At 41.3% G+C, this 12,772-nt stretch overlaps 1 protein-coding gene across 4 annotated transcripts; it reads right to left on the bottom strand.

The window, feature by feature from the left end:
- Nucleotides 1-44: 44 nt before the first annotated feature.
- Nucleotides 45-12,755, bottom strand: LOC119742660 (2-aminoethylphosphonate--pyruvate transaminase-like). Of its 4 annotated transcripts, XR_005272891.1 has the most exons (9): nucleotides 12,670-12,754; nucleotides 7,309-7,567; nucleotides 6,279-6,379; nucleotides 4,642-4,882; nucleotides 3,766-3,930; nucleotides 2,964-3,123; nucleotides 2,463-2,623; nucleotides 1,413-1,578; nucleotides 421-555 (listed from the first exon to the last, which is right to left on the bottom strand). XR_005272891.1 is itself a non-coding variant. In XM_038218810.1 (8 exons), the coding sequence occupies exons 2-8, from the start codon at nucleotides 7,451-7,453 to the stop codon at nucleotides 404-406; spliced, it is 1,125 nt and encodes a 374-aa protein (XP_038074738.1). In that variant the 5' UTR covers nucleotides 7,454-7,567; nucleotides 12,670-12,755; the 3' UTR covers nucleotides 45-403. The 4 variants fall into 4 exon arrangements, 3 of the variants coding, with proteins under 3 accessions (XP_038074738.1, XP_038074740.1, XP_038074739.1); XM_038218810.1 differs by lacking the exon at nucleotides 1,413-1,578 and having other exon boundaries at nucleotides 45-555; nucleotides 12,670-12,755; XM_038218812.1 differs by lacking the exons at nucleotides 1,413-1,578; nucleotides 12,670-12,754 and adding an exon at nucleotides 11,658-11,723 and having other exon boundaries at nucleotides 45-555.
- Nucleotides 12,756-12,772: the final 17 nt, after the last annotated feature.

The raw sequence follows: 12,772 nt of genomic DNA, 5'->3' as shown, positions 1-12,772 counted from the left end.
AGTGTCAGTAGAAAACTTGAGCTAATTTGTTATAGATTAGGGGAATAGCATTCTGTCGCCTTACAAAAAAACACCAAATTGATAAAAAGAAAAGAAAAGGGCAAACAGATACTCGAATTATACGCTTACGAAACTATAGACAGGAAAAACTAACAATTTGAGATGTCCCGCACTGCGATTTTGTCGACTATCTCCCACAATGCACTGGCAAAATTTAACTGGCAAAGTCTCGGTGGCGCACTGCATTGTGAGTCGCCCGAATTAAATCACTGCCCATTGATGTCCAGCTGACATCTGGGACATAGTCAGCCTACTGGTATCAAAAGCATTTGATCACGAAAGACAGTGGGCTCTCTTCAGCAAACCTACTCATGTTGTCTCTAGCTGATACTTGGTGGGCTGTTTATTCCTTCAGTGGGAGTGGGATTCCCATATCACTGCAGACTTCCTGCACACACTGCAAGAGATATCGCATGTCTCGGGGGAAGACGTGGCCGATGTTGCCGATACGGAAACAGTCGGTCTTAGTCACTTTGCCCGGGTAGATCACCTGATCTGAAAAATTAGAAACAAAAAAAGAGACAAAAAACATGGAAATTCAAACCCAGAAGTTACAACCAATGGAAAACAACAGCAACCCGGATTGATGATACTAGATGGAGACAGCGGGAATGACTTTTGAGTGATTATACGATTGCAAGTAGTTTTGGGTTTTGTAAAAACACCTGCATATAACTGGTGTTTGAAAGACCTACAAGTAAAAGCAGTGTATAGACCGCGGCACCAATGACATCATGATGGCAAATTAGACATCCAAGCATTGCCCGACTGAAGCGCATTTCAGGCCAGCTTTGTTTTGTTTTTTAAAGTTCCACGAAAAGTTTATGATCATTTATTTGTCACAAACTTGGTTTTGTAAAAGAATTTTGATATATTCATAAATCCCTCAGCAGATTCTAATTTCATCAAAGCTAATTATTGCTTTTTTTTTAGGGGGGGGGCGCCTTGCATTCTATTTGCAAAAGCCTGCTAGGACAGACTGGCAATGTCAGAGTTTATAGCAACACTGCAGAAGCAAAAGACAATGAATCTTTTTAATGATCTGAAACAAATAGGGGGAAGAAAAGAAGAAAAAAAGAAGCAACTGTTCAGATACGTGATGGAGAGAACCCCTCTATGGCATCCGATGACCAATCACACGCATCTGATAAAACAATCAATAAAAAGCTGGGTGGGATCTGGAATGAAATTTGTTCCAGAGAAGCACCTGGTTAACCCCATCTGCTATAAAAGATCCCACGAAGTGCTTCCTGAGCTGATGAAATTGGAAACTTTTAACATCTAATAAAACGATAAATCAAAAGCTGGGTGGAATCTCGAACAGAATGAAATTTGATTTTTAAGAGAAGAACCTGGTTATCCTCATCTGCTGTGAAAGATTCCACGAATTGCTTCCTGATCTGGCGAAATGTGAAACTTCTCAAATCCAAAACGGTGATTTCCACTGTATCCAAGTCGCCATCTCGTCACCGGATGATTGCCAACTCCTGAAGACATCAGGAAAAGCACCTTACACCCCTGTTGAGAGAATGTTTCGGGAACAAAAATGAGATGAAAACGATGAAGAAATGGAGAAATTAAAAAAACTTAACAAACATATTTTTTTTTAGAAGTAGCAACTGATGCAAGAAGAGTATTTTATATCGTCAGTTGAGAGCTAAAATTTCTTACAGCAGTCAACAAATTTCTGGCAATGACCCCCTGGCTCAAATTTTTGTTTTCAGTAACTTTCATACAAATGCAATATGTGGCAAAATGAGACAGAACGGGCAAAGGTCGAATGAGAATATGAGGGTATTAGGAAGAACAGGAAGGAGAAATTTAAAATACTGTTTGTTGCACTTTCATCAGACATTCCGCTGACAACTTATGGCTGTTTAAAGTTTGCATTTATCGACATGTCCAAAAAAATAAAATACTGAGCAAATAGCCTTTAAATTTTCGAGTTCATAGTTGTGAAAATGAAAGATGCCACTTGCTTTTCCCTACAAACCCTTTTATTCCAAGATTTTCATAGTATTTCTTTAAAATATGTGTGGTAGACATATCAAAGATTACAAATATCAATCAATCTGAACATTGAAAAACAAATCACCCCAATGGGTTTTTGGCATTTTCTCCACTATGGCCTGTGCCCAGTTCTGTCTCATTCTGCCAGAACGCCTCACACATAAAAATATATTTTTCTCCAACAATTTGCTATATTTTTGGTGATTACATTGAAAATTCAGCAAAACTTTGTAAAATAAGGACCAAATTCAGTAGGGCCCTTCCTCAACCGAAAATAATGTTCAATAGGAATTCTTGATGATTGGAAACTGGTTCCATAATCCTTCAGTTATATTCTCGGCATGGAAAGGAGAGAGAGAGGGTACCAGTGAAGCAGTGAGCCCTATACCTACCTTTTTCTTGTAGTCTTGTGTAGAAATCTTTGAAGTTGAAATTGTCATGCTGTGGGTAGTGGAATGACGTTATAATGAAGCCGTCATGTGTGTCATCCAACAATGTCTTAAAACCAAATGCCTTCATTCCTTCGCAAATGATGCGATTGTTCTCCTTATATCTGTGGACAATTTTTAAAAAAATTTAAAAAAATTAATTTATGTGGCTATGCTCTTTTATTCTCTATCGAGTGAAAGTGAGGTAGCAGATGGCGATGATTACAAGACAGCATCATGAAATTTATTTCTTGCGGATCAAGTCAGCCTGATTATGAAAATAATAATATCGGATGGCTTTTTTCCGGGGGATACAAGAATATATTGCACTCGCTCTAACAAAATCGCACTCTGTTATAGCTCGTGCGATATATTCTTGTATTCTCTCAAAGCCGTCCAATATTATATAAAAATTACATAGAATATGTATATCAAATGGAAGTGGCCTTAAAAAAAATGTCTGACCTTTTTCTTCGCTCAGATATGCCTCCCTCTTCCTCCAATTCAGTCAGCGCCTGTTTGAAGGCTAGCATGCAATGGGTGGGCGGGGTGAACCGGAACTGACCGGTTTGCTCCAGTGTCTCCCACTGACTGACCAAGTCTAGAGATAGACTCCTTGACCAGCCTGAATATAATATGTCAGGGATGAAATTGTCAAGAAACAAAAAAGGTCTGAGAATTGGATGAAAGGTCTGAAAAGAAAAAGGGCAAGTCAAGTTGACACAGTGGTTCTTTCCTCGTCTTACACCGCTATGGCCGAGGTGCAATTCCTGCCCCGGCCCACATTTGGATTGTGTTTTCAGTCCCTACCTGATTCCGTGGGTCCCCCCCCCCCCCGAATATTTCTTCCACCATTAAACACCGTAATTTTTTTCATTTTTAATCCTCCATGATGTCAAATCAATATAAATTCTAATTTCATAAATTGGGGGGCTAATCATCCTTACTCGCAGCTGAGAAGCTGAATTGCGAAGGACGCGGCCACAACGTGGTCGAGCCGAAAGCATGTAAAGGCGCCTTAGACTGTCACCATATGACCAATGTCTGACCGACCACGAAGCGCAGCCAGAGATCGAAAGTGTTGATTTTTGCGGAGGGAGGAAAACCGGAGAGCCCGGAGAGAAACCCTCATGGCACAGGAGAGATTCCACAATCAATATATCAAATCTTCAGCACGTGTCATGGCAAGCCGATGTATTGGCTCGCCGTAGGTAAATATTTAAAGGATCTTGGAGGGTTATGGTTAATAAGGCTGATTCCTTCGTACCTTTGCACCCAGTGAGTTTGTCTTTCCTGCAGATGGCGTAGGAGAATCCGGGCACACCTTCAAGGCATTTGTTGGCTGAGCTGACTAGGAAGTCAATCTTGCTGGCCGTGAAGTCAATGTCCACAGCACCAAAGCTACTCATGGCATCTACAAAGTAGCTGGCATCTGCAACACAAATGAAACACAATTGCAGTTTCTTTACTTGACAGCCCAGACCATGGAAGGAAAAGGGGGGGGGGGGGGGTTTAACCGTTTGAAGCTTGTCTAAGCTGACTTATGTTGTTTTATGTTATTGAAGTCTACATGATTATCAGCATTACTATTACCCCAATACTCCCATCCTTTTTGAAATAAGAGGGCCTAAGGTTTTGACTACAGTGGAAACTTTCTTAAATCCAAAGGCAAAATAACATTACGTTAATCGACACTCCTAGCAACACTTTCATGGTGCACCAATACTCAGGTGCGTTCCATCATACATGGACACCAAGGGCAGTGTTGTAGGTCTGGAGACCGGTCTCAAGACCAGTTTTTGGTGGTCTCAGTCTTGAAAACCCAGTGGTCCCGGTCTCGGTCTCAGATATTTGAGGTCTTGATATGTTTTCTAAAACTCGGTCAAGACCTCACAAATTTCAATACAAAACGAAACAAATATGATACCACACACTGGTTGTAATGATTATTACGCATCACTTCATGCCTGGAGTCGTTGTGTTCGCAATGATCCGGGATGGAATTGGAATCGATGGTTGTGTGATTAACATTTGGAAAGATGGCAACGTGTGGGGAAAAAAAATTCACGTCCCGCACTCTCATGAGTATTCAGACAGTGCCATCTGAACAAGGAACTACCAACATATCCACACTGTACTCTACCTGGTACGCATTCCTTGACTAGTCGACCTATCTCTCCGATGGGGTTGATAACCCCCGAGCTGGTCTCACAGTGCACCACGGCCACGTTGGTCCAGCCCTGGGTCCCTCGTAGTGTCTCTTCCACCAAACCCACATCGACCTTCTCATTCTCCAGGAAGGTTAAGATCTTGAAGTCTACTCCAAGCACCTTGAGAATCTGGCCAAAACGCCGGCCGTAGGCACCGTTCTCTAGAACGAGAACCTGGAGTACAGAAATCAGTATTATAGTTGGTATGTTATTTTTTAAACAAGGTTATGCAATGGATTAGTTAAAACATTATGAAGTCCTCACAAGCCATGTCGAAAAGTCTTCAAGATCTGAGTCAAGTCACCTGCTATATTCAAATGAATTGTTACAAATGCTTTCCTATGTTATTATTCGTTGCCTGTCGCTGGTGACCAGCCTTGTGAATTGACATGGATGGACTCTGAGAAGACCAGTGAATAACGGATTTAAGACTCACTGCAACAACGACAGATACTTCTGGGAGGTGGGAAAAGTCAACACGCTAATTAAGGAAAGGCAGGAATGTGGGGTCAGGGGCCATGCTAAAAAGAAACTAATTACAATTTGCTAGTAATTCTGGGTTACTTTGGAGCTTGACACTATTTACAATTATTATTTATATCAGGCTTCCGGCGGTAAAAATAAATCAGCATATTGTATGCTTTCATAAAAAGTTGACTGCAATAACATTGTTATTGCAGTCACTCCGGGCATTTTCGCTGGTTCCCGCTTGATCAAGAGCATAGAAAGTCACAGTTGTCAACCACTCAACAGAGCGTAGCGTGCGCGTACCATCGAACACGGAACACGCCGCGTGCATGCAGCGCTCATGCAGCGCGCAGAAGGCCAGGTATACGCGCACTGTTGTTAACAATTACAGTGGGAGCTTCAAAACGTTTGATGTAAGCGAAAAAGATGTAATGAAGACAGTGTCTTGAATTGTGCTTCTTGCGGATCAAGTCAGCCGGATATAAATAATAATAATAATATTGGATGGCTTGTTCTCGGTGGATACAAGAATATATTGCACTTGCTATGACATGTATGACAATATTGCACTCATCTTCGACTCGTGCAATATTGCCATAGCTTTGCAATATATTCTGGTATCCACCTCAAAGCCATCCAATAATATATAAATATGCCATTAGATATAATGAAACAAATACTTTAGTGAAGTCTTGAGTCAATCCGAAAGTTCATTGCAAGCCAGTCCATTGCATGAAATAGCAGGGTGCAAAACTGAATTTCTGCATTTGTATTTCTCTAAAATTTAGTCAATTTCAGCTTGCGTATCAATGGGTCTTTTTCTTCTTTAAAATAAAGTACTTTAAAGCAAGCTCCAATTGAACCAAACAAATAAAGTAAGTGGGGTAAAACCTCCAGCATTCTTTCAACTGAGCCATCAATATCTATGTAACCAAGTTATAATTTTTCAGTGTCTTTGTTTATGTGCTATTTTCATACAATCAGTGCAAATAGGCCTAAAGTGTAGGGTTAAAACTTCCCCAGGCAAACATGGCATTGCCTATAGATTACTAAGGAAGGATTTTAATGCAAGGGGGGGGGGGGGGGTCGAAGCAAAACATACTTTGCCATTTGTTCTTGGGATTGTAGAGGTGAAAACGGCCTCAATAGCAAAGGTACCACTCCCTTGCACGGGCACACAGGTGTAGTCATCAGATGAAACACCTGCAGATAAACCAATATCTAACAATGACCTGACAGCAACATGAATGCCCATCTTTCATGTTCATGTCTTAAAAGGTTTCAACACATTCCCCTTGTACAGTGGAACGTCGCTATATCAAACATTTGGTTATACCGAACATCGTTCTGTACCAAACACTGCTGTTGAAAAATGTCAACAGAAGAGCGACAAGTGACTTTTATTTCCCCAAGGAATACAAGGGGAAAGACACCTGTTGCTGTAGGTAGTAAGCTCAAAAACTGTGTAATGACATAATTCACTAGTCGGCCCATGTTTAAAGTTGTCTTTCAGTAACCATGGCATGTTATTTATTTATTGAAAAGTGAGAACCGGCAGCTTAAAATCGCTATACCGGACGATTGCTATTACGAACGTTTTCTGTGGATGCCGTGATGTTCATTATAGTGGCGTTCCAATGTACATGTATTTTATTCTTCTTTCTCCTCAAACGTATTTTGCGTCTGTTTTTATAAAGGTACATACATGTAGGATCGCTTGGTATTTGTGCATTTGTTTGGTTTGAAGCAACAAAATTGCTCAAAAAAGTGTTTTTGTTCGAGAAATACCATCTCAGTCGGAATGGGTACACAATAAACTTGATACCAGTCCTATCTTCACGTTGAGCAAGGTCTCTGTCATTAAATCAGTAGTTACATGTACATTACTTTTCCGGGTAATTGCAATGATCCTACATGGCTTGAATTTAGTCTACTTTTAATTTTTCATTTTTGAGGTACATAGTTTCTGACATAGATTTGAATCTTTTTAATGACTCTTAAACTACACAATTATTTTACTCAACGAAATGGAACTTGGATCTATGATTGGCACAAATGTAGAGACTTCTTTTCAAAATGATTGTATGATTGTCCCCTATCTGCACTTGGGTTCTCAAGTCAGGGATTCTCACCAGCTAACTCCACAAGCCTGGATCGGATGGACTTGACCGTCTGAATGAATTCCAAGTCCCTGGAGCCCAGGTCCACCAGCATGGCCTGCTTGGTGCTCAGGCTGACACCCAGAGGGCCTGGGGTGAAGAGTTTCTTCTCTCTCATGGCGGCAGTGAGCTTACGACGGGCAGTCACGCGGAACGATCAGGGTGATGAGTTTGGACCAACTTGCACTTGATATGAATCCTCTCCGGCTTCAGTCTATTCTCCATCTGCAAGCTAAATGAGATTTGATTGTATATTAGGTCATTTATATGCAACGCAGTGTATATGAGGTCATTTTTAACCCTAACTCCCTGCCTGTTTGCTAGGATGTAGCCTCAATCCTGCAAAATCCTCCAAGTGGCCTCATGGAAAAATAGCATATAGCCTCAATCCTGCAAATTCCTCCGTTGTTTCTTGAATATGGTCCATGGAGGGGTGACCACTGCCTGAATCCTGCAAAATCCTCCGGCTATGACTGTCAATAGGCTGAGGCAGAGGCAGTGACATCCTGGAGCAGTGCGGAGGATGTCAAGTATAATCAAGAACTAAATTTATGCACGGCTGAGCATAAACAACACAAGGTCCGGCCCAAGACCTTGACACAGTGCGTACTCCGAAATCAGCAACGCACTTTGGCCATGTAACCTCAATCCTGCAAATTCCTCCAATTTGCAAAAAGGATTTTGGAGGATTCAGGGCGGTTAGGGTTAAAGACTGGGCACGCGACGGTGCAATAAAATGGCAGTATCCAAGCCACGATATAACAAAATTGGTTGTTGACTGCTGTGAAGTTGAACATGTTTTTTTTTATACACAAAGGGCAAATACATGTAGCACCCTTGGACCTCTAGATCTACATGTAGTGTGTGAAAAACACATTATCCCACATCACAGCAGTCAACAACAGACTGAACATTTAAGCCAAGCCCCATGAGCTTTTGGCCAATTGCGCAACCAAATGCCTGACAAAAGTCTGAGAAGGTACACTCAAGGAATAGAGATAGAGTGTGCATTGGAAAGATGCACGCACTGTTGCCCACTGAATAAACCTGTACAACATACTTACCGTGAAGATAAAGGCAGAAACAGTATTCCACCTCAACTTCATAAAAATCTAAATGTCATAGACTTTTATAGAGGGCTAGATGTCCTACTTACCATGAACTATCATGACAGTACTGTACCATTAATATTGAAGTACTGTACCACACGGTTAAATTCCGCTCATGAATAAAAATTGTGTAAAGAGTAATTCTCATGCCTTGTCATGTCGAGATAACACCTGATATGATTATAAATAGTGAGATTATACTGCCAAAGGTCAATAAAGTTCTTGCCCAGGTCAGTATACTTATCTACAAGTAGTTGTCACATGCTGCTGAGTAAAGCACCTGCAGTGGGCCTCCATGATAAGGATGGGTAATAAACTATAGTTTCTCGTCTGGGCCTTTTTGCAAAAAATGAAGGAGGCAACCCCCCCCCCCCTTTTTTTGTCAAGATGGTGGATTTTCCAACATGGCAGATGGATTCTTCCATTTTCTCTTATGCTGATACTCATACAATTGTGTCCAAAGCTGCTAACGCTTCTACACAGCAACAATTTTTTGTTTTTAAACACAATAAAAGGACAATATATTGACAATATATTCGCAAACATATTGCAAATTTATAAATTAAAAAAAAAGTGCAAAAGCATGAATTAAGGTGAACTTAATTCATACATTTTGCAATTTTTTTTTCAATTAACACAAAAAAAAAACAAGTCAGGTGTGTTTACAAACACAAATGCCCCGCAAACGTGACAGTTCCCATGACATAACACCACTCTTTTAACATCAACTTACATGTACCTTGGTCACATGGAACATTCATTGACAGCATAAGTGTCTTCTGTAGGTTTTATATGAATTAATCCCTAATCCCTATAATCTCAGGACAAATACATGATTTCTATTGTTTTAGCCACTGTGAACTTGACCATTGACCTTTTGGCCCCAAATTCAATAGGCTTCTTAGGATTACCAAGAACAATCCACAAACCAAATTTGAAGTTCATACATGTATGTTAAGTATTTCTCAAGTTATCGCGCTGACAAGATTTCTATTGTTTTAGCCACTGTGAACTTGACCCTTGACCTTTTGGCCCCAAATGCAATAGGCTTCTTAGGATTGCCAAGAGCAATCCACAAACCAAATTTGAAGTTCACATGTAAAGTATTTCTCAAGTTATCACGCTGACAAGATTTCTATTGTTTTAGCCACTGTGAACTTGACCTTTGGCCTTTTGGCCCCAAATGCAAAAGGCTTCTTAGGATTGCCAAAAACAATCCACAAACCAAATTTGAAGTTCATATGTTAAGTATTTCTCAAGTTATCGCGCTGACAAGATTTCTATTGTTTTAGCCACTGTGAACTTGACCTTTGGCCTTTTGGCCCCAAATGCAAAAGGCTTCTTAGGATTACCAAGAACAATCCACAAACCAAATTTGAAGTTCATATGTTAATTATTTCTCAAGTTATGGCGCTGACAAGATTTCTATTGTTTTAGCCACTGTGAACTTGACCTTTGGCCTTTTGGCCCCAAATGCAAAAGGCTTCTTAGGATTACCAAGAACAATCCACAAACCAAATTTGAAGTTCATATGTTAAGTATTTCTCAAGTTATCGCGCTGACAAGATTTATCCGGACACACACACACACCCACCCACCCACCCATACTTGTTTCACATGACTAGTGTGGACTTTCCATTGCTTTCGTGTAGTTAAGAAAAACCAGTGAAAAAACTCATTTTTCTCAAACTGTGAAAACTCTTTCAACCCAATTTTTTTTCTATGATTCCCTTTAGTGTTTCTCTTCATTCTGCTACAGATAAACCTAACCCAAAAATGCCTCTAAACCTGTTTTCCAGAAATGGGGAAACACTGTGTGGACGTGGGGTAAGTCCACACAACGTCGGTGCTACCTACATTATGTGGACGTCTTTTGTTCGGAAGTCCACACTGCGTATGTAAGACAAACTCACACCCACCCACACACCCACCCACACACCCACCCATACTTGTTTCACATGACTAGTGTGGACTTTCCATTGCTTTCGTGTAGTTAAGAAAAACCAGTGAAAAAACTCATTTTTCTCAAACTGTGAAAACTCTTTCAACCCAATTTTTTTTCTATGATTCCCTTTAGTGTTTCTCTTCATTCTGCTACAGATAAACCTAACCCAAAAATGCCTCTAAACCTGTTTTCCAGAAATGGGGAAACACTGTGTGGACGTGGGGTAAGTCCACACAACATCGGTGCTACCTACATTATGTGGACGTCTTTTGTTCGGAAGTCCACACTGCGTATGTAAGACAAACTCACCCACCCACACACCCACCCACGGAAGGACAAGGCGGAAACAGTATGCCCCTTCGGCTTCGCCGCGGGGCATAAAAAGAAGGGAGGTGGGTGGCGAAAACGAAGTCGGCGGGGGTGGGAAACTGGTTTATTTTTTTACTTGGACTGATTGAATCTCAGATATGATGATAATACACGCATTTATATGGACGTGCATGTATGCACATGATAATGTACATGCAGAATGGGTCATGATGGGTGGTCTCCGGTCACACAGCAACAAAATCCAATTTTCATCTACAACTAGTCTGTTTCATATCGATCCTCTGCAAAAAGAACAAAACGTTTTTTCAGTAAAAACACATGTCGAACTTCGTCAAATTTTGATATTCACATTTAGGCTTAGTTTGTAGTTTATTTTTGCTTTAGAAGCATACTCACCCTCTTTATAAAATTAAAGGCTAATCAGAAAGTGCTGCCTTTTTCAGATGTCTAATTTTCGTAAAAATTTTCATATTGAAAGTTTGATACGCAAACGTGCGCAAACGAATCTGGAAATTTCACGAAAAATAGACATCTGAAAAAGGCAGCACTTTCTGATTAGCCTAGTATAAAGAGGGTGAGTATGCTTCCAAGCAAAAATAAACTGCAATGGCAAACTAAGCTTAAATTTGAAAATCAAAATTTGACAGAAATGACAAAGTTCTAATTCGACATGTTTTTGTACATAACATGGTGGAAGTGTGGCCTTTGTTTACAGAGGTAGTCCAGTAAATTGGCTACTCCTAGAACTATGACTTATGAGGCTCCGCGTGCTCACGCGGAGTCATAGTCATAGTGTAAATTGGCCACATTAAGGCCTATGGGGCTACCCTGTTGCCGGTGTACGGATCGCTTTTTTAACATTTGGACATTGTCGGGCGATCTACTATCACCCGACCATGTCCAAATGTTAAAAAAGCGATCCGTAGAGTCCTAGTTACTCGGACTAGCTGTAGTGGGATGGGACTTTGGGAGTCCTTCACAAGTTACCGGCCGGAGGTAGTGACTAAGGCCGTGTCCGAAACGGGCTTCCAGAGCTACGGCTACTCCTAGAACTATGAGGCTCCGCGTGAGCGGAGCCTCATAGATCAAGAAGCCCGCAAAATTGCGGTACATGCACTTGTACGCATGCACATCATTTCGCTTGTACCGTACCCCCCGCGGCGCACTCCGAGCAAACCGAAAATCATCGCTTGATCATATGCGTGCACGTTTCAAGTGTCAGGTTGGCTCAGTGCGGAAAGGGCATATTTTTCATCATTTTGGCCTAAAAACCGACAGAATCCACCTATATTAGTTCCGCACAAGATACGTGAGTATGTCAAGAGATAAAGTACGGAGTATAGGGGCAAACTGTGCAGCGGTTCTGTGTGAAATGGCTGCATTTTGATGGACGTTTTTATACTTTATTAGTGTTTTGTGCTGCAGGCAATTTTGCGGGCTTCTTGATCTATGAGGCTCCGCTCACGCGGAGCCTCATAGTTCTTGGAGTAAGCTACGGCTACGTCTATTGTCAGCGCGTCTCCGCGTATTTCTAATGGAGCGAAGACCTAGACCTAGCTCTAGACAACAGATTCGGATGCAGCCTTAGTCAGTTACCTAGAGAACGAAGCAACACAAAATGAATGGGAGTTGCTGAAAAAATTGTAAGTCCAAACTAGCTGGAGTTACCCAGCCCTAAATTTTATCATTGGCATTGGGTTGTCATTTAGGCTGGAGGTGGTAAGCCCCACTAGTGTGGCCGTCGGTATGCTGCGCTGAACCTTAGGTTCAGCGCAGCATACCGACGGCCACACTAGTGGGGCTAGGCTGGAGGAAACTTTTCAAATGACAACCCAATGATACAATTTAGGGATGGGCAACTCCAGCTAAGTCCAAACCAACTACCCTGTTGCCGGCTACGCGGGTGAAACAAAGTGGCGTCAGGATGAAACATTCTTTTTCTTACTTTACCTGTCAGAACTGTGTTTCCTCAATTTTCCATGGAAAACACGATCAGCCGGTGCGGCGCAGCGCTTTTTTGACGTGACAATAATAATATAGCACGCCACCAAGA

The sequence above is a fragment of the Patiria miniata genome, unplaced genomic scaffold, assembly GCF_015706575.1.
Source record: "Patiria miniata isolate m_02_andy unplaced genomic scaffold, ASM1570657v1 HiC_scaffold_6, whole genome shotgun sequence".
NCBI lineage: Eukaryota > Metazoa > Echinodermata > Asteroidea > Valvatida > Asterinidae > Patiria > Patiria miniata.
Note: the sequence above shows the minus strand (reverse complement) of the source record. Positions and strands in the feature narration are given on the sequence as shown.